Source organism: Aspergillus nomiae, assembly GCF_001204775.2.
Source record: "Aspergillus nomiae NRRL 13137 chromosome Unknown contig00092, whole genome shotgun sequence".
NCBI lineage: Eukaryota > Fungi > Ascomycota > Eurotiomycetes > Eurotiales > Aspergillaceae > Aspergillus > Aspergillus nomiae.
The window spans coordinates 37,554-57,862 of NW_015378147.1; the positions used below are offsets into that span (position 1 = coordinate 37,554).

The 20,309-nt window shown below is 50.8% G+C and overlaps 7 protein-coding genes across 7 annotated transcripts; 3 read left to right on the forward strand and 4 right to left on the reverse strand.

The window, feature by feature from the left end:
* Nucleotides 1-2,598: 2,598 nt before the first annotated feature.
* On the forward strand, nt 2,599-6,135 carry ireA (bifunctional endoribonuclease/protein kinase IRE1; the record flags this gene model as incomplete). The annotated part of the gene is made up of 2 exons (XM_015550550.1): nt 2,599-5,573; nt 5,623-6,135. 2 exons carry the CDS (start codon nt 2,599-2,601, stop codon nt 6,077-6,079), a joined length of 3,432 nt encoding a protein of 1,143 aa, XP_015408024.1. The 3' UTR covers nt 6,080-6,135.
* Nucleotides 6,136-6,422: 287 nt separating this feature from the next.
* On the reverse strand, nt 6,423-9,356 carry ANOM_005294 (uncharacterized protein; the record flags this gene model as incomplete). The annotated part of the gene is made up of 1 exon (XM_015550551.1): nt 6,423-9,356. One exon carries the CDS (start codon nt 9,354-9,356, stop codon nt 6,423-6,425), a length of 2,934 nt encoding a protein of 977 aa, XP_015408027.1.
* A 763-nt stretch (nt 9,357-10,119) lies between these two features.
* Nucleotides 10,120-11,334, reverse strand: ANOM_005295 (branched-chain amino acid aminotransferase; the record flags this gene model as incomplete). The annotated part of the gene is made up of 1 exon (XM_015550552.1): nt 10,120-11,334. One exon carries the CDS (start codon nt 11,332-11,334, stop codon nt 10,120-10,122), a length of 1,215 nt encoding a protein of 404 aa, XP_015408026.1.
* A 1,614-nt stretch (nt 11,335-12,948) lies between these two features.
* On the forward strand, nt 12,949-13,404 carry ANOM_005296 (uncharacterized protein; the record flags this gene model as incomplete). The annotated part of the gene is made up of 1 exon (XM_015550553.1): nt 12,949-13,404. The coding sequence occupies one exon, from the start codon at nt 12,949-12,951 to the stop codon at nt 13,402-13,404; it is 456 nt and encodes a 151-aa protein (XP_015408029.1).
* A 666-nt stretch (nt 13,405-14,070) lies between these two features.
* On the reverse strand, nt 14,071-14,461 carry ANOM_005297 (uncharacterized protein; the record flags this gene model as incomplete). Its single annotated transcript, XM_015550554.1, has 2 exons — nt 14,071-14,291; nt 14,332-14,461. Coding segments are annotated over 2 exons (351 nt in total), but the record flags the coding sequence as incomplete, so codon positions are not given.
* Nucleotides 14,462-16,775: 2,314 nt separating this feature from the next.
* aspf2 (major allergen Asp F2) lies at nt 16,776-17,661 on the reverse strand (the record flags this gene model as incomplete). Its single annotated transcript, XM_015550555.1, has 2 exons — nt 16,776-17,203; nt 17,280-17,661. The coding sequence occupies 2 exons, from the start codon at nt 17,659-17,661 to the stop codon at nt 16,776-16,778; spliced, it is 810 nt and encodes a 269-aa protein (XP_015408011.1).
* A 912-nt stretch (nt 17,662-18,573) lies between these two features.
* Nucleotides 18,574-20,210, forward strand: zrfC (putative ZIP Zinc transporter; the record flags this gene model as incomplete). The annotated part of the gene is made up of 6 exons (XM_015550556.1): nt 18,574-18,576; nt 18,636-18,916; nt 18,967-19,101; nt 19,160-19,400; nt 19,450-19,736; nt 19,802-20,210. The coding sequence occupies 6 exons, from the start codon at nt 18,574-18,576 to the stop codon at nt 20,208-20,210; spliced, it is 1,356 nt and encodes a 451-aa protein (XP_015408010.1).
* Between the last annotated feature and the right edge of the window lie 99 nt (nt 20,211-20,309).

A 20,309-nucleotide genomic window follows, 5' to 3' on the forward strand; every position in this document is an offset into this window, starting at 1 on the left:
AACACTTGTGTCATTGCGCTCAACTCTCCATACGTCAGGGGCCCCTCGAAGCTCTCGCATTGATCACTTAGCGACTTTATCGAGGGATCTGATCGAACTACGTCGACGTCAGTCAAGTGGCCCCTGTCACCTCGGTGGGTGGTCAGCTGGTGGGACTCTCGCCCATCGACTTGGACAGATACTCAGTGACGAATTTGAAGAGGTTCGCAGCCATATCATCATTGGCTCCTGGGTTGATTGCCACAGTACTTCTACTAAATGTGCGATTCGCTCAATATTTTTCGACAAATTGGGTATAAGTTCTGCTATGGCGGATGACAAGAGACATGCCGCAAAGAAGCCTGAATGGCTGATTCCGCACTTCAATGGGGTCATCAATATGATTACTGGGCCTAATCCCTCATGAACTATCAATGCCCCAAAGGGTCGCTCATCTGGGCCTGCGATAGTATTATGGACGATGCAAATTTTTCACCTTTGATATCTCATAAGAATGATACAGAAGGAATGAAGTGTTTGCCAAAAGAGTGGACATTTTTGGCAATGGAGTATCACGAAAAACCCAGGCGTGGGAATAGAAGGAAACTATGGCAAGCCTCGTACTTTTAACATGGGAGTATACCAGAGCTTCTCTGATATATTTCCATGTTGGTTAGGTTTAGAATCAACGAAAGGCAGCGGAGTCGAGGGATCCTCGCCGCCATAGGTGAACAGACTGTCAGATTCAAGCTACATAAGAGAAAGCCCTTCATCACCAGTCTGCTTGATACCTTCAATTAGCGCTTTTCTCGTTTTCAACCCTTCAATCACGTAGTCATATAGCATTCATCTTCCCGTTGTTTCCACAGGTTGAAGTTCGCGTCGGATTGTGCGATATACAAGCTTCGTCCTGGTATGCTACATATCATGGTCGATGTATCGCGTCGGAGACTCTGTTACTTCCAGGCATGCAACTGCAGTACAAGTCATCGACGTGATCAGATCATCCCTCTGAGACGAGGCTATCCTGGAGCTTGAATTATGACGGAGCTCCTATCCAAAGCAGCATAATTTATTGTGTTGTACGCACTGTTGGCCGCGGTGGCATCCTCGGATTCTGAATGGGTAAGTGAAGACAGGAATGGATGGATGTAAATAGCCGCCGTCACCCGTGCTGTTTGCTTTGTTTGCCCCATCTTCAATCGACCTCTTCGTAATACACGTCAGCTAACTAGTATGTAACCATGATCGGGGTACGATCAAGGGTGTATAGGAAAGGGCATACTTAAATAGATATATACAGATTTCTGTAATTCACATCAGCGCAGCATTTCTATAATTAATAGTAAGTCCACCTGTAAGCCTGTTCGGCTTTTGAACTAAAGGACATTTTGTCATGTATGTACATGTGCATACGTACAAAACATATAAATATATCTCACCCATGCTCAACGCTGGATATCCCCGCTGGCGAAGACCAGATCTTTGCCTCGGTACTACAAATAAACTCCAACTCGTATGAATATATGATCCATAAGAACTACCCTAACTACTTTCAACTTGGTTATCGTGGAGGTACAGGGCATACCTTGAAGACTAGTCGTATTCACGTCGGTCAAATCACGTGCTACGTGTCAAAGCCTTACCAGTGCCAAGTTAATTGAAGTAAAACCTATTCATGTAAGACCTCTTCCGAAGTCACTGATGCTATTGTTTGATCCTATTGTCTACTAGGGGGGGCTTTGGAGAGTGAAACACTAATTATAATTGAGACATGTTGCACTGCCAGTCCAGCGCCCCTTGGCGGGTCAATTCAATCCGGGGCTCCGAGAGGGATAGCAAGGGAATGCTGAATTTCCGACATCCGCGAGACTGTACATTTCATGGATCAAGGTTGACAGAGCGCGGAATGTCAGACTGTCAGACAAAGGAAAGGCAAAATTCCATAACCTTACACAGACCAAAAGTGAGACGAGTTGTCCTGTGGTCCGGTTGTACCGTATGGTAAATGTGAATGGTTCTAGATGGCGTGATGGACGGGAGCGGTGCGTCACAATCGACGCACGCTAATCCCGATGGGGTTTCGCCCTTGCGCCGCCCAGGAGCGCCTGAGGCCAGCACCAGTCAATTCTTCTGCCTTCCATCAATAATTAATTTGATTCATTCAAAGCCGAAATGCTAATAATATCGAAGACGCACACACACATATTCGCCTGTTGTACTCCGTTCTCCTGCCCCTTTTTCCTTTCAGATTTCCCTCCGTTGCTGATTTCTCTTTGTTTTATTTTCCCTTTCTATCTTCCACCTCTTTCTGTCATTTCTATAGAAAATTTCCGACGTGCGTACCCGTAAGCAAATGATCGATCTCCCCCGTCATCTCCACCCGCAGCCATCAGACTCGAAAAGCTGGAACTGAGTGGTGCTCACGCTAAACCTCATTCGGTCGTGTGTCTTTTCCACCTCTGTTGCGCTCCTCCACTCGTCCCTGTGTTCCTTTCTTTCCCACCCAGCCTTCTCTCCTTCATATCACCACCACAGACTGATGACCTGTTGGGTATCATCTTGTCGACGTCGATATATTCACAACGCCTTATCGTTCCCACATTGTAGTCCTTCAGGATGCGGTGGCGGCTGCCTGGCGCCCGATCGACTCCCGCCAGCGTCGCTCTCCTTCTACTCCCTGTTCTTGTTGCTCCGCAGCAGCAGCCGGAACATTATGACCTTCCTTCCACCTTGTCGGTCCCCTTAGGGTCGACCGGCCATGCTGTTGGAAAAGATTTGCATACTCCATTGAACGTGAAATCCACCGATGCGAGCGCCCTAGCAACTATGGCTCTGGCGGGCCCCGGCCGCGCCGTTCGAGCCCCTCCTGCCCAGGTCAGCAGTCCGTCTGCTGGCCTGTCTACGCCGCTTAACGCGCGATCTCTGCAGGATTGGGAGGTTGAGGACTTTGTCCTACTGGCGACCGTCGATGGGTCCATTCACGCTCGAGACCGCAAGACAGGCACGGCCCGTTGGGCCCTGGAAGTGCCGAGTAGTCCCATGGTCGAAAGCATCTATCATCGAGCAAATCGATCCAGTTTTGACCGGACTCAACCGGAAGATGACTTCATATGGATCGTGGAACCGAGTCAAGATGGGAGCCTTTTCATATACAGTCCGGGACCGGACGCAGGGTTACAGAGGTTGGGATTGACGGTGAAAGACCTGGTGGATAAGACACCGTATTCCGGAACGGACCCCGCCGTTACGTATACCGCACGAAAGGAGACCACCCTCTATACAATTGACGCCCGTACCGGTACGATTTTACGCGTGTTCAGTTCCAGAGGCCCAATCCCCTCGGGACAGGAGTGTCGGAAAGTTGACGGACTCGACATGGACTCGGATGACTGCGAATCCCCGTCCGGCACCCTGGTTCTAGGCCGGATTGAATATGCTGTCGCTATTCAGAATACCGAAACCGGCGATCCGATCTGTACCCTGAAATATTCGGAATGGGCGGGGAACAATCGTGACCTAGACCTCCAGGATCAGTACTACCGAACCATGGATGAGAGTCACATATATAGCATGCATGATGGAGTCGTGTTGGGCTTTGACCATTCTCGGATGGAACGACCGCGTTATACCCAACGATTTTCCACACCAGTTGCTCGGGTTTTTGATATCATTCGCCCGACCAATCTCGACTCACCTGACGCACCCACGCCTTTGGTGCTCCTCTCGCAGCCTCTGCAGCCTCCTGACCCCGATTACGGCTCCTTGGATGATCGGGATACCCGTGTGTATATCGATAGCACTGAGGCGGGGGGTTGGTATGCCATGTCGGAGGAGACATACCCGTTGGTCACTGGGCGGGCCAAGATGGCACAATGCTACGAGAAGGATTACTTCCGTTATGGACAAGCGCTCATGAGCCTGACACCCAGTCAACAACGAGACGCGTTGGCTGGCGTGCACTCGCTTAGTGGCCCTCGTTATGTTCGTCACATCCCCAGCCTATCTGGATCGTCGAGAACGGAGCTGTCCAATGGTACTCCCCAGGACTTAGCCCGTAGTCACTCAGAACTAGCCCTTCCTCCGGCATTGCGACATAGTACAATCATCCGAAAGGGTTGGGATAACGCCGTCGACATCTTTGTGACGTTAATATTGTTGTTCTTCGGGGCCTTCATCTATCTCAACTCTCATAATATTCAGGAACTAGCCAAACAGAAGTTGGATATAAAGAACATCATTTCGTCGTACCAGCCACCCCTGTCCACACCGTCAACTCCAGTGGTTGGCGCGCAACTCGAACGAGATTCTAGTTCTGCTCGACCAGTGCCCAATGTAACGGTTGATGTCAGTGTTCCGGAAGACCAACAGCAGCGCGGGGACGTAACCCCCAAACCAAAGAAAGACCGCAATGCCCTCGGTCCTGATAGCACGCCACGAGTACGCATCCGAGAGCCCTCTCGAGGCCCCGATGGCGACGAGGACGTGGATGAGGTGGCTCTCGACGGCGCGGAGAAGCCCAAAAAGAAAGCTCGCCGTGGCCGTCGTGGAGGCAAGGCGCACAAGCGGGGCAAAAAGCCGGACTCCGAAGGTGACTCTCAAACCGATCGGGTCGTCAATGACGTGAACAATTTGCAGTCCAAATCCCGTTTAGAGCCTGATGTGCAGATGGTCCGTACAGTGTCGAACGAGATCATGGAGATGGATGGCGTTCTCCAGATTGGCCGATTGAGGGTCTTTACTGATGTCGTCCTGGGACATGGAAGCCATGGAACTGTCGTCTACCGAGGTTCGTTTGATGGACGTGACGTCGCGGTGAAGCGTATGCTCGTGGAATTTTACGACATAGCGTCTCATGAGGTTGGCTTGTTACAAGAGAGTGACGACCATGCGAACGTCATTCGTTACTATTGCCGGGAACAGGCGACCGGTTTTCTATACATAGCGCTCGAGTTATGTCCGGCTTCTCTGCAAGATGTGGTGGAGCGCCCTTCGGACTACCCACAATTGGTCCAGGGTGGACTGGATGTGAACATGCCTGATATTCTGCGTCAGATAATCTGCGGTGTTCGGTATCTGCATTCCCTCAAGATTGTCCACCGTGATTTGAAACCACAAAATATCCTCGTAGCCATGCCCAGAGGACGTGCCGGAGCGCGCTCCTTGCGTCTTCTCATCTCCGATTTTGGCTTGTGCAAGAAATTAGAAGATAATCAAAGCTCTTTCCGAGCCACCACGGCACATGCCGCGGGAACATCTGGCTGGCGTGCCCCTGAACTCCTAGTGGATGATGACAAGAGCTCGGCAATCCTAAGCACCGAGTCCCAGCACACCGAGTCCTCGGAACCGGCCGTTGTCGACCCCCAAACCAACCGACGAGCCACCCGTGCTATCGACATCTTTTCTCTGGGTTGTGTGTTCTATTATGTTCTGACCAGGGGCAGCCACCCATTTGATAAAAATGGCAAGTTCATGCGCGAGGCCAACATTGTTAAAGGCAACTACAATCTCGATGAACTGGAGCGCTTGGGTGATTATGCATTCGAAGCGCGCGATCTCATCCAGTCGATGTTGTCACTTGATCCCCGGAAACGGTAAGACTTTCCTCATAATGTATAATATCAGCATGCTAATACTGCCCAGACCCGACGCCAGCTCCGTCTTGACGCATCCATTCTTCTGGAATCCATCTGATCGTCTCACCTTCCTCTGCGATGTATCAGACCATTTTGAGTTCGAACCGCGTGATCCTCCGTCCGAAGCTCTCCTGTGTCTAGAATCCGTCGCTTCACGCGTCATGGGCCCTGAGATGGACTTCTTACGCCAGCTGCCCACTTCCTTCAAAGATAACCTGGGCAAGCAGCGCAAGTACACAGGGTCAAAGATGCTCGACCTCCTCCGGGCACTCCGTAACAAGTGCCATCACTACAATGACATGCCAGAGCATCTCAAGGCCCATATTGGTGGCCTGCCCGAAGGATACTTGAGTTTCTGGACCGTCAGGTTCCCGAGCTTACTCATGAGCTGTCACTCTGTGATTGTCGACCTCAAGTTGACACGGATCGACCGCTTCAAGCGATACTTTACCGTACCGGAGTAAATGATTGGTTTGATCATTGCACATACTGGCATCTGAAATTTAGATGATCTTATGATTCTCTTGTTGTGTTATTATATAGATTGACACTGTTTTTGCATCATACAATATACATTTCGGTTATACTAGAACATTTGAAATATTCTTAGTTTTATTACAACAAGCAAAAATCATGAAATGTTCCATCAATTCATACCAACTATCAAGTACTAAGCATGCTCAGATTCAATTAGATACACTACTCATCGTCCAGCATACAACGACCTGCATCCAAGAAAGAAACAAATTATACAATGACAGACTGCAAAAGAACACAAAGAACAGCAAGAAAGGAAGCCAGAAAAACTCACTTCCGCGGTAAAGCGGTCCTTAACTTCCCTACACTCCCAGTGGACAAGATATCCCCGGCATCCGCGCCGCTATCACTCTCGCTCTCGCTCTCGCTCTCATCCTCATCCTCGGACTCAGTATCCGACGGGCCCGAGAAGATATCCTTGTGCGGCTGGCTCTTCCGTTTCGCCGCCTCCTCCTCTTTCTTCAAGCGCGCCTGCGCCTGCTCTGCGCGTTGTTGGAAGAGGAGGGTTTTGAGGGTATTGCGGGCTGGTCGGGAGGCAGTGGGGGTCGATTGGGTGGAGCTTGGTTGTGGCTGGCTGCTGGAGGGTGGGTTCGGCTGGGATGAAGGGGGATTGAGACTTGTGCGACGGAGAATATTGGCTTTTGTTGTTGGGGTTGGTTTGGGGAGAGTCTGGTTTTCCTTGTCGGATTCTTTGTCGGATTCTTCGTCTGATTCGCTTTCGTCCGTGTCGGAGTCGGTTTCTTCGGCGGCTGGGTCGGGTTTGGAGGGTGTTTCTGTTGGTGCTGGGTTGGGTGCGGTCGGGGTTGTGGTTTCTTGCTCGCGCTCTTCTTCTGTTTCTGGGACTATATCGTTTTCTTGTGGTTTTGGTGCTTGAACTGTTTCCCCTTCTTTTTCGGGTTTGTTGTTGTCTTCATTTTGGCTTTCTTCCGCTGTGGACTTGTCTTTCTCTTCCTCTTTCTCTGCCATTTCCTCTGCGTCTTCCTCTTCTTCTTCCTCCTCTTCGTCGGAGCCGGATTGCTCTTCTGAGTCCGAGCCCGGCTCAGGCACAGGCGCGGGTACAGATACCTCAACCGCGGGAGACGATTTAGTCAAGGGGTCAGGCTGGTTTGGTGCTGCATCGTCCCCCTCTTCCTCAGAGCTGGAATCCTCCTCCGACACGGACTCTGCAGGTGAAGATGGTGGCTTCTCTGAGGATGGTTTCTTGGGTTCCGGCTGTTTTGGGGTGCTTTCCTCTTCTTCGGACTCGGACTGTTCTGACTCGGATTCAGAGAGTGGAGATGGTGGTCTCTCCTGGGATGGCTTCTTGGGCTCTGGCCGTATTTCTGGAGTACTATCAGCCTTAGGCGTGGGGATTTCGACGCTCCAATGTCTTTGGCCTTGGGCTTGTTCGCGTTCTGGAGACTTGCGACTGATCTGTGAAGAGGGAAGGCTCTTCGGAATAAGCTTCTTGGAGTTCGGTCTTGGTGTTACGATTTCAACGTCCCAGTGCGCTTCGGATTTTCGATTCTGCGAACTGGTAGGATCTCGGGATAGCTTTCTTGTACCTGGAGTACCATTCGGTGTCTGGGACTTGGGGCGTTGCGAGGGTGGCTTGTTAAACTCCTTGAGCTCGATAACCTCCCGGTGCAGCGCCTTGAGATCGTTATGCGCGTTACTGAACCTCTCTCGCTGTCTTTTCCGGTTGGAGTTCTCGTTGTTCTTCATAATCTGCCATTTCTTTGAGGCCCACTTCAGTTTGCGAGTGTATTCAGACTTCGGATCCAGGTCGTTTGCTTGGAGTTCCTTTTCGTACTCGTTTATCTCCGTGTTTATTGCCGTGCTAAACTCCTCTTCCGACTGGTCCTCTTCTCCATCTGATCGTTCTTCTGGCTCTGGTGGAGCTGGCTTAGAGCTAGAGCTGGTCCCATTCTTCTGGTGCTTATTGGTGGCCTGGAGAGTTGACTTTGTAGCATGGACGGAGGTAGGAATGGCATAGTCTTCTCCTTCGGCGAAGGATACGGATCGGCGTTCGGGGGACCGTTCGACGGGTGAGTCTTTACGGAGAGCCGATTGGAGTAGTCTGACTTTGTCTGCCGGCGTTTGTAACTTGGCCGGGGTCGAGGGGTGCTGGTCAACCGAGCTGCGACGGATCACAGGTGCGCTGCTTGCGTCTTTCGGAACGGACTCGGATTGTGTAGAATCTTTAGAGAGATCAGCCATCAGGAATTGTTTCTTGCGAGGAGGACTCTTCGTAATACCCAGACCAAGGCCATGCGACAAGGCCGGTCTCTCTGTAAAGCTCAAACGTCGACCAAGCCCAGAGAAGGACGGCGCTCTATCAGCGTTGCGCTTGCGCGTGCCCAACGGACTGCTAACCGGGGTCCCATTGACGTTGTCGCCGTCGGCCTCAGTCGCCTGGCTCGACTGTTGCAAACGGGGTTGTTTTTTCGGCTCGAGCTCCTCGGGGCTCATCTTTCTCTTGAGCACTCGTGTTTCGGGCAGGCTATCCTCCATGCGGACGTCGTTGTCTGCGGCCGGCTCTTCACTCTCACCTTCATCCTCGTCTTCCTCGCTCCCGCTCTCGCTCTCATCCCCACTTTCCTCCTCTTCGCTCTCATCAGTTTCACTTTCTCCGTCGTCCTCACCACCCACCACAACAGCCTTCGCATTGATCAATTTCGCCTTCTTCTTGTCAATTTCACTCTCCTCTTCCTCTTCCTCTTCCTCACTCTCACTCTCAGTTTCAGTTTCAGTCTCAGTCTCACTCTCCCTCGCCTCCTCAATCGTCTCAAACTTCCCCGTAAATTTCTCCTCCCGACCTACCCCCCAATCCTGATCCACAGAAGGAAACCGAACAGGCGCATACGGCGCAGGCCTCTGCACCACCCTGACCGTGCCGACCTGATCATCCTCATTGCGCCTCGCACGCGCCTGATTGACCCACACATCGGCCACCGTCATGTCGACATCCAAATCGACCGTGTCGCGACTATCGTCCAGCAACTTCTTGATATCGAGGGGCTCGGCATTGGGACGGAGCTTGGTCCATTTCGAGCGGATCAGGCCGGCGAGCTGGCCGAGGGTGATTGCTTCTGGGTTGGGGATCGCGAGGAGGAAGGACGCGGGCTTGGTTTCGGGTTCGGTTGGTTTCCTCTTTGGGGTCGGGAATGGGCGCGAGAGTTGTTCGCGCGGGTAGACTTTTACGATTAGGCGGATGAAGACCATTTTGATTTCCCCCCCCTCTTTTTCTCTCCCTTGTTTGTTCGTCAGTTCCGGGGGCGTTGGTGCGGTTGGGAGGGAGATTGGGCTTGGAATCGGTTGTTGTCGTTGAGATTGGACGTCCAAATCGATGAGGTGAAAAAAGTTGGTAACACGGATCGGACGCCCGAGGTGGACCGGCGATTGAGTTCTCTGGTGTGGTGTTGGGTACAGAATTCTCAGTGTTGGTAATCGATGGCCCTTGGGATTGTGTTACTGGAGACTTTTCACTTCGCAGGGCGGGTCCTTCCTCCCCGGGAGAGAATGGTGAAGAGTGTTTGCAGAAGGAAAATCGGATGCACGGGAGAGAGTTTGAGCTCCCGATTTTCTAGTGTTTGGTTGGCGGACACCGCCCTGCCCGGGGGACGGTTCGGCCCTTGGGGCCGGGGCTAGTGGCGGCTGGGGAGTGAACGTTTTCACGCGGGCTTTGACTAGGTTCTTGGTTGTTCTGATTGGTTATTCTGGGACATATACGATGGGCCTGTTTGTGGCTGTTATTGTATCAAAACCCGTCACTGAATTCCTAGATATGGTGGGTGGAATCAGAGGTCCTTTACGCAGTTTCTATACATTCTGGGCCATTATCGGACCCCGCCTCCCGGCCCCAAAAGTAAGGGAACTTAGTTGTGATAGGTATATTCAAGGCTGTCGGAGCCAACAATACTTTTGTAACGAACATTTGAGAAGATTACCTCATAAAGTTAAATAAAACTATTCGATCGCCAGACAATTATGGCACATTGGCACCATCTGACTCCTTCTCGCTGCCAGCAGTGGCCCAGCCCTCTGGCGGCCTCTCCACGGAGAAGTTCCATCCAAACTGGTCTTCGATCTTGCCCGCCTGGATCCCCTTCAGCGTCTGCAGGAGCTTCGCGCACACCTCTCCACCGCTCTCTCCGTCATCCCCAGCCTCATATGTAAGGCGATCGCCCCGCGACCGCATGGTAATGCTCCGGATCGGCACGAGTGCAGCCGCCGTGCCGCAAGCAATGACCTCCTTGAACTCCTTCAGCTCCTCATAGGGGACGCGGCGTCTCTCCGACTTAAATCCGAACACGCGCTCTCCAATCTCCAACACGGATGCTGCCGTCACCGAGTCGATGACGTTCTTACTATCCGGCTGCACCAGCGTCACAGCGCCCGAGGCATCTTTCCGCACGCCGATAAACGCCGACGTCGAGAATTCATCAATCTCGGACCTCGTGCGACTGTCCAGATGCAGTGTGATCCCGAATCCCTCGCTGTGTGCCCGTCCACTGTGCCGCAGGACCGGCGCGTAGTTTCCACCCACCTTGGCTGATCCCGTGCCCTCCGGAGCGGAGCGATCAAAGTCCTCCAGGATCAGGGCATCCACGGCATGTACTCCGTGATACACACCGGTCGGCATGACAAAGACCACAAATGTATACTCGTCGGGCGGGGAGAGACCCAGCTGTGCCGAAGAGCCGAAGACCAATGGCCGGACATACATCGCAGCGCCGGTTTCATGGGGCGGCACGAACTCTGCATTCGCCCCGACGGCGAGCTTCACGCTCTCCACGAAGAGGTCCTCCGGGATAGGCGGGACGGAGATGAATTCGGCGGAGTGACGCATGCGCACGGCGTTGCGATCAGGGCGGAACACGCTGATGGAGCCGTCTGGGCGGCGGAAGGCCTTGAGACCTTCGTAGGCTTGTTGGCCGTAGTTGAGGCCTGGGGCCATGCCGTGGATGGGCAGGTAGGGCGAGGTGACGAATTTGGGAGCGCTCCATTTGCCGCCTTGGCTGTGAGAGAAGTGGCATTCTACGTGGCCGTTTACTGTAGGAGTTTTTGGAGTTAGTGGGGAGCTCACTTTCCGTGGCGGGACATAGATGGAGGGGTAGCGCATACCGTCACGGACTTTGAAGCCGACATTGTTCCAGTCAATGGAACTGACGGGAGGAGGAGGGAAGGTGGAGGCTGCCATTGTTCGATTTTATGAAAGATGTAAAAGAATTGAGATTGTTGAGAAAGTGAAAGGGAGGGGGAGAAGTAGATGAAGAAGCAGAGAAAACAAGCTGATGATTCATGCTTGGGTAAAGGTGGGATGGCCGCCGAAAACAGTCTAGCGCGCGAATCAGGTAGAGCACGGCATTGCATTCAGGTATCAACATCAACACTGCGGAGTGCACGAATACGACACATGGTTACTCCAGACCAATCTGTTGACCAATTGATCTGGAATTTGCATGGTGGTCCCCTGCAACGGCACGGTATGGTTTGTGATGCTCCGTGGGACGTCCTCGTATCGGCTGACGTCAGTTTCAACCACTGGACTTCTACGCGATGACAGTGTGCGACCATGATATAACAACCACCTTGGGATAGATGAAAACAATCCCCACTTCATCTCACATGGTGGAAATAGGGTATGGCACTAATGGACTATTTGAAGTTTTCCCCCACATTGCAGCTAGGGCGCACTTAGTCCGATCAACTATAGCAGAATGGCGAATCACCGTGTTTATCTCCTTGGCGAGGTGACATAGTGTATAAGCTTACTATACAAAAGCTCTTTGCTCAACGCTAGTGGTTCCATGGTTGAACGTATGATCTCCAGTGAAAACACATATATTCAAAACACACCGATTGGGTGGATTGATTTCTTAATGTTCAAATCTCCTTCACAAGAGACAAAAACCTATTATGCCCGGAGACTTTGAAACACGACATCCGATAACAATGGAATTGTTATCGTTGCATGTACAGTACAATGAGACGAGCTATGACCTGTTCGCCTTTGAAACACGCACATACCACTTTTTATCCACACCTTTGATATCCACACCGCTAATACCCTCATAACATTTTCTGTTCTATTTCTTCTCACCATCATCCGTCTTAATCCAGGCACCGCTATATGATGTGCCATGTCTTTTGACTTGTAGTCACTCCGCATCCGTATTGCTGAAGACTGTGTTTCAGGAAAGTGTGCGAGATCTTGGACATCCTCTGCGGTAAAAGCTGGCGTTCTCACTGATGAGTTAGCGCAGCTGAGGGACTAGGATATGGTTAATAATTGTTCATTCTCGATAGGGAAGTTACAATGAATGAGCTTTTCACGTGATGGATCTCAGGCAGTGTCAGGGTTTCTCTGAACACACTGTACTAATTTCTGACTCGCGGCGGGAGCTCTCGGAAATGGATAGACCAGGCTGCTGCACGAATCATCAATCACCACGAGCACGAACTACCACTAGCACCGTGACAGGCAGCAACATTGACAAGCAACGGTTGCTTTGTGATAGCAATGCGGTGGCCAATCGCGAGGCCAGCCAGCAAGGCTCTGTATGCAAGGGTCTGCAGAGATAGCAATGCTGTAGCCAATAGTTACTCATATTCTCGAAGGTCAAATTGATCCTAACTTTTAGCGCGTGGTAAACCGCCATTAATTCTCTATCATATATGCCGCTAGCCTCTAAGTCCTCAACAGGTTATTTAAGAGAAGCAACACGCGCAGAGGCGCACATCAAAAGATAAAGCAGGATACATAGTCAACTTATCCCCCTATAGTATGATACTTTTTCTACTATTAATCACAATGCTCCTGAACCCATTCCGACCATGCGAGGGCTCGCCAACCTTCCAAGAGGAATATCGGGGCAGCTACGTACCAAAGGTTATCGACACCGGATATGGCCTTCAGGTTGTGGCACCAGATACTGCATACGTCGCAGCGGCCGGTCCAAACAGGCTATACTTCATCGACACCCGCTTCGATGTCGAGACTGCAAAACATATCAAAAAACAAATCGAGAAGGCAACTGTACCGAATCCGGAGGAGTATGTCGCCATAGACGAGATTTTGGCTACGGCGGAAATCAAAAACTCTGTGACCGGCGAAACGACATTCGTGTTTGACCCCCTTTATGCCAGAGTACTGTTTGCGAGGGGAATGAACAGGCACAACCCTGAGCTTAAACTGCCGGAGCATGAGCCTGCCGGCGATTGGTTGGTGACCTACGACCTGGATGATATACTTACGAAGCAAAGTTGATCTGTTCTGCTACAAATTTGGCTGTTACACCAAGCAGGCCTGCATACGGCAAAGAAATAAAGACCGTTTATCAGGGGGGTTGTATCCATTGTCACTTGAAGGGGGTTCAATGCGTTCTTCACAATCCAGAGATATTGACTACATTGAGATCAGCTATGGACGTTTAGTGGGTATTAAATGAAGAGTGATATGCCTCTTGCCATTTACTAAGCATAAAAGAGTACTATACAACACCTGGATGATCGGACCTTAGTATTCTGTAATCAAAAACGACACATTTTTCCATTAAAGTGAATACTACTTCGGACTTTCCTTGAGAGTTCTATTATAGGTCAGATCGTCTATACTGATTCGAGTATTCTCATAACCTAGACCCAGTATCTATTAACTGTTCTCTACCACCTGTGTCTGCAGCCCCTCTGCCTCCGTTCATTCCCCTTGCGTTTGATTGATTAATCCCAGATTACATCATTACCATTAGAACCTTTCTCTTATTAGCAAAATAGGATCAAGTATGCATAACTCTTACCCCATACAACCATGTACTACGCTACATGCACCTTTCAACAAGACAAAGCCAAAATCTCGCATTCTTCTGGAGTGACAGTTCGTAGAAAAGCATTGCTTAACATCCCCCCCATTTGTCCTTCTCCCACATCCACAAACATAAATAATAACCGTAGAGACATGCACATCTAGCGAGATATAACCCCCCAAATCAGGTCCAGCAAGTTCCAGAGCCCGGTCCCGGCTGGCACTGCATGCGCCCCCCTTTGCATGACCAGCAACCATAGTCCCCTCGGCATTGGCATTTCCCAGGCTCGCAGTCTGCATGGGGCGGGTTAATGCCGCCGCTGCACTGAAGGGAGAAGTCCTGAGAATGTCAACTTAGATTGGGGCTTGTATTCATTCCTAGAGAAAGTGGACCTACGACTCCTTCGCCATTGTAAGTGAACTCGCCACTGGTGACTGTGTTTGTGGTGACGCTGTTGGAGGTGGGCATGGCGGATACTCCGGCAATGGCTGCGAGAGCGAGGATACTGGTGAGAAATTTCATTTTGTGGAATGAGGAAGGAGATAGTAAGTCTCGTGGATTTATTGGATTCGGGGGCTTGAAGAGAGAAGTATTGAGGATGAGAAAGCTTTCTTGTTTGCTGGAATTCTTGGGGGAGATGGATGTCCTTTTATATCTTTTCGTCTGGTCTTCTCTGTCCACATTTGTGGCATGATGCTCAATAGCGTAGGTGGGGGAGGGAAGATTCGATTCTGGTGACGGTGGTATGTCGGACAGAAAGGTATCCTTGAATGAATTGGGGGAACCTTGTCCTTCTGAGAGAAGACTATGCACCTCCCTGTCCGTATGGTACCATTGAGAGGAGAGTAACCAATGATAGCCCCAAGGCCGTCTACACTCTGACAAGGATGAATTCAAACCATGGCAGCATTTGTCGAGAATTGGCACACATGTCAGTCAGAACGAAGCCATACCTGCCTATGAGATCGTGGTGCCATTTCCAGTGGATATAGCCTTGAAGTACTATACGACGACCCAGACCTATTAGCAGAGAAACCGACAACTATGATGGTTGCAAGGGGTACTTACTCACCCCGCCGTCAGGACCTGCCATGGTACTATCGAGCGAACTTGAAATTTCGTAGTCTGCGAAGCTTTGCCGCCATGTCTGTGACGGAATGCAACAGGCGCATACATCTACTGAGGGTTACAAGTCCCACGAATGGAACAATATGCTTGGACCACGACACCAGCGAGCACATACATCTTGACGCTACAATAGACTGTACTCGGGTAAAAGGCATGTAGTCTTTAGGTACTTACAAGCCCAAAGCTCGGCTTGCCTTCCAATACCATTCTGGCGCGAACATTAATGCCGATCTTATAGACTATGTGGTAGGGGTTGATGCAATAGTGATCACAAATCGAAGCCCGAAAACTAGCGCCTTGAAAAGTCTGCCAAGCTCGTCCCTTACCAGTAATACCGGAGCAAAAGGAGAGGGAAATGACATAAACATTTGAAGTGTATCCCAAATAATCCAGATGCAGTTGTCTTTACCATCTCGAGGACTTCCGAAGTAGAGGTCCACCCACATCGCCGTCTGTGGTCTGTGTGGAGCATGAGCATCCGGGATGTACATGTTAGTGTCAACCGATGTCTTTCATTTTCTATTAGCTGCATTAGTACACGAAAACTGGGCAGTGCCCGCCAAGGGCTGCGTAGGGAAGGTTGCTTTCATTCCTTTCCTCGGCCCGCCCCCGGATTGTCGTCAATTTGGCCTCGAAGGCGTGACTGTCCAGAAAAGCTTAGCATTATCTGGTTATACCTCTTCCTCATCTATTTTAAAACGCTCTATGTACACACTGACCCATTAGGTAGTCAAGAGGACGAGTTCGAAAGGGGAACAACAGGAGTAAGCGGACCAGCACTGCCAGGACCCCGGAAATGTTGATAGCGAAATGCATTCCCCTGTCGGTTTTGCCTGCCTCTCCGACTTTTCCCATTAGGTGGAATGACGGAGCAACAAATCGGTATAGATGCATCTGCGAAACGGGGTCACCCCTGTAGTGACAATGAGACGTGGATTACGATAATTGCTTCCAGCGCCGTCGCTGCCTAATCACTAGGAAGGGAAGAAGGCTGTGGACCGTTAGAAGGTACAACTGTTCCAGAAAGGAATTGGCTAAGGTGACAATCGGCCAAGTTATGTGGTGTTGCTTTTTGTGGCCCATCGCCAAGGTAGGTATACCGAGTTTGAATGTTATTAGATTTTTGACGGGATTTCAGGCTGACGGCAAACTCAGATGCACGATTACATGTTGTGGTGTGTTCGCCGGACGATTAATCGGATACCTGTATAGTATAACAGACATTCGAATTTCATGCTGCCGCGAAGGACCTGAGAAGGGTATCGGAAGCTGTGGACAAAGTAACAGGGGGCAATACGTGGAGGAACAAGGCAGATCTTTAAGCAATATGTGTTCAGTGAGCCAACTATGAAAGAGTTTCCATGCTAATTGTGACAGAGGCCAAAAGGATGTAACAGTGTATACAGATTAATACCTTTGTCTCATGCATATAAGGATCAGTTCATGGTAGCTTCGTACTGGCATCGGAAAGCAGCATATTCTATTTGAAAACCTTTCGGACTCATAACTCGTAAAGAATGACTTAGTGAATATACATGGTAACAAATATTAACATCCTTCATACAACCATTACCCTTTTGTGTCGGACGCATCTAATTCATGCGCATCATGCTCAATACTCTAAGAGCACAACATCTGAGTCTACAGCCACCATACCTAAGTGCAATGCACCTCACCACCCTCATGGGTATGGCAATTCTACGGCACATCAGCTAACACCCCCAACAAGCAAGAGAATCATAAAACTCACCTCAGGCAAATCATCCGCAGCCTCTTCACTCTCCTCATACTCACCCACACACCCAACCCCCGGCGCAGCAATATCATACGCATAAGCCTCAAGCGCAAAATACTGCAGTGTCTCCGAGTCCCGAGTGGAGGTACTCTCGTTCCCAGCCGCAAGCTCAATGACCTCTCCATACCCATCAGCAAAATGTTCAACCCAGTTCTGTCCAATAGGAGGCATATGGAAGAGTCTGTGCAGCAGATCCGCCGCCCAGAAGGTGTTCGTCTCGGACCCGGAAATCGTGTATCCGAGGGCGCACATGGAGGTCAGCGAGCGGCGGGTCGAGTAGCTTAGATCGCAGATGACGGTTTCTGCGGTGCCGTTTTCGCCGCGCCAGTGGCCTGCCCAGCCTGTTTGATTCCTCGTGTTAGTATAGTGGATGGGACTTAGACCTGTTTGGTGGACTGGGAGGGAGGGAGTACGAACCTTCATTATCACAGTTGCCATCTGGGTTGTCACATCGGAATAGCACACTGCCTTTGTCGCCGTTGCTGACGATGTCGTAGGCACCGATGGCTTCGAAGGAGGGTCTGTTACCGAAGTATTTGCGGTAGATAGTGCTTTCGTTGCCCCAGCGAAGGATGTGGGCTTTTGCGTGGTCAACCAGAGCGATGGTTTCGTTGAGGCCGGCTTCGATCTGTCGACGCTGGGTCGCGTTGCAGCTTTGGTGGATTGGGTACTGGGTCATTGCACCGGCATCCCAGGGCGATGGGGCATGGGGGGTGCTTTGCTCGCGAGTGGTGAGAGTGATGGGGGCCGGAATGGCCGCAACGGTGGATAAGAGGAGGAAGGGGATGAGGGCTACCATTTTGGCTAGGGCGGTATAGATACTTGGGGAGCTTTTGGAGTCTATGGATCTACATGGCCAGGGTTATAGATGGGGTTTTATACTGTGGTTTCTGTATCCGGAGTGCTTGTCTCTTCTTGTCGTGGCTGTTGCCAAGTACTTTGACGGATCGTATTCAGAGTTTTCGGTACATCTGGAAGCGATCACACAGGAATATCATAATTTCCATATCTTCTGCCAAGCAGTACCTTGCGGCTGAGCTTGATATCATTCTGAATGATCACTATAGGTGGTGAAGGCTTTGTATTGTGATCATGGAATCATGCCTGGAATTACAGCAAAGTATCGTACGATGGAAGATGTCTCTAGGGAGTGGTAGCAGAAAGCTGGCAAAGCATCTCCTGACATGCACACAATCCAACATCCCACGTGTTTACTAACACCTGCACATACAACATGTCGTGGTCGGATATCAGCATGAACCATGATGCCAAGACATCGTGGGCATGGAAATGGCGGCCCATGCCAAGGTCTTGGTAGAGGACCTTGGGGGAAATAAGCCGTCTTCATTGTCGACGGTCTTGTCTCGGATTGTCCAATATGATTCAATATAAAGGCGGGTATAATCATTGGAACCTTCTTGGCGGAGGAGACAGTCGTGCTTGGCACAGATACCTTGGGGGTTAGTCCGCGAGGTTTCTCGGCGGAAGGGGAAATCTCTGTCAGAAGGCAATATTAGTAGCACGCCGTCATGTCGGAGAAATCCGACTTTGGCGCGGTTTTCCAAGTAGTCGAAATTACTGCCTGCTAAGCGAGTCATTGCATAGGGTGATACCTTGTGAGAACAGCGGGATAAATAGTAGTTGATCAAGAACTGATTTCTCGGCTCATTATCCTCTCTTCAGTTGACATTGAAATTGTGATACAGAGATCATGGTCAGTATGCTTCGGGGGTTGTTTGTGGCGTCTCTTGCAGCAGCGTGGTGCATGCACAGTCCTACTCGGGATGTCACACACATGGCAGCGTGGAGTACTGCTATGGGGCTGATGGCGAAGAGACCCCCATCACCACACATGCACAGGCGACGGCCACGTCTGTGTCTGCTACTGCAACTTCATCGGCACAGTCATCTGCAGTGACGGGGTGTCATAACCATGGTGACGACGTCTACTGCATAAATGGCGAAGGAAATGAGGTGCAGGTATCGTTGACCGCGACCCCAACTGGGGAGCTGCCCGCACAGTATACCGGTTGCCATTCCCACGGTAGCTCACAGTGAGTATACCCCCCGAGACCGGATTTGACTGTATCTCACCCCGCCATAGGTACTGCTTGGACGCAGACGGAAACGATGTCCAGATTCTGGAAGAGGGCGAGACCGGAGGCGAAAGCGACAGTAGCAGCGAGTCTAGCAGCGAGTCGAGCGGCGAACTAAACTGTCATTTCCATGCTGGTGTTGAGTATGTTTTTCACAAAGACATAAGACATGAGCATAACAACAGTCGCTAACGTAACTAGGCATTGCGTCGGTGCAGGCGAGTCGGAAGGGTCGAGCGAGAAATCCTGCGGTGTCCAGAGTCGCGACTATGATATGCCACTGCGGATTGGAACATTGTTCGTGGTACTTGTCACAAGTGCCCTTGGTGTCTTCCTTCCCATGTTGCTGGTCAAACTTCCCTTTCCCACGATCAATACTATGGCCTCAACTGTTATCAAGCAATTTGGTACTGGTGTGATCCTATCCACCGCCTTTGTTCATGTGAGGCTGGCATTCTTGGAGCTTCCTGAACCCTGCTAATCGTGTTTAGCTATACACCCATGCCAACCTTATGTTCACGAACGAATGTCTCGGCGAGCTCGACTACGAAGCCACCACATCTGCCGTCGTGATGGCCGGTATCTTCCTTTCCTTCCTCACCGAGTTCATCGGCCATCGTTTCATCGCAGCCCGTGGACATAAATCAGCCTCGGAATGCTGCGAGGACACACCATCGAACAATGAGTCCGCAAATCCAAAGGAAAACACAGCACCACGGACGATGCAGCTCACCCAACTAAGCCACAGCCACGGCGGTGATGGTGCTAACACGAAACTGTCAGTACTGGTCATGGAAGCGGGTGTGATCTTCCACAGTATCCTGATCGGCTTGACGCTGGTAGTCGCGGGCGACTCCTTTTACAAAACCTTGCTGGTGGTCATTGTGTTCCACCAGTTCTTCGAGGTCTGGCGCTCGGAGCACGGATTGCGATGCTTCCGGGTCGCATCTTCCCCAGTAAAGCCGTGATGGCAGGGACCTTTGCGCTGATTACGCCGATCGGAATGGCGATCGGAATGGGAGTGTTGCACTCGTTCAATGGCAACGCGCGAAGCACTCTGATCGCACTGGGAACATTGGACGCTTTGTCGGCTGGTATTCTGGTGTGGGTGGGTGTTGTGGATATGTGGGCGAGAGACTGGGTGATTGAAGGAGGCGAGTTGCTGGATGCGCCCTTGCCAAGAGTGTTGGTGGGAGGAGTGTCCCTGATAGCCGGTATGGTCCTGATGGGCGTGCTGGGCAAGTGGGCCTAGTCTTTAAAAGACTGTTGATTGCTGTATATAGACTACGATTGCGATGGATAATATTGGAAATTTACAAGCGACATTGGTTTTCATTTAATATGGCATGTT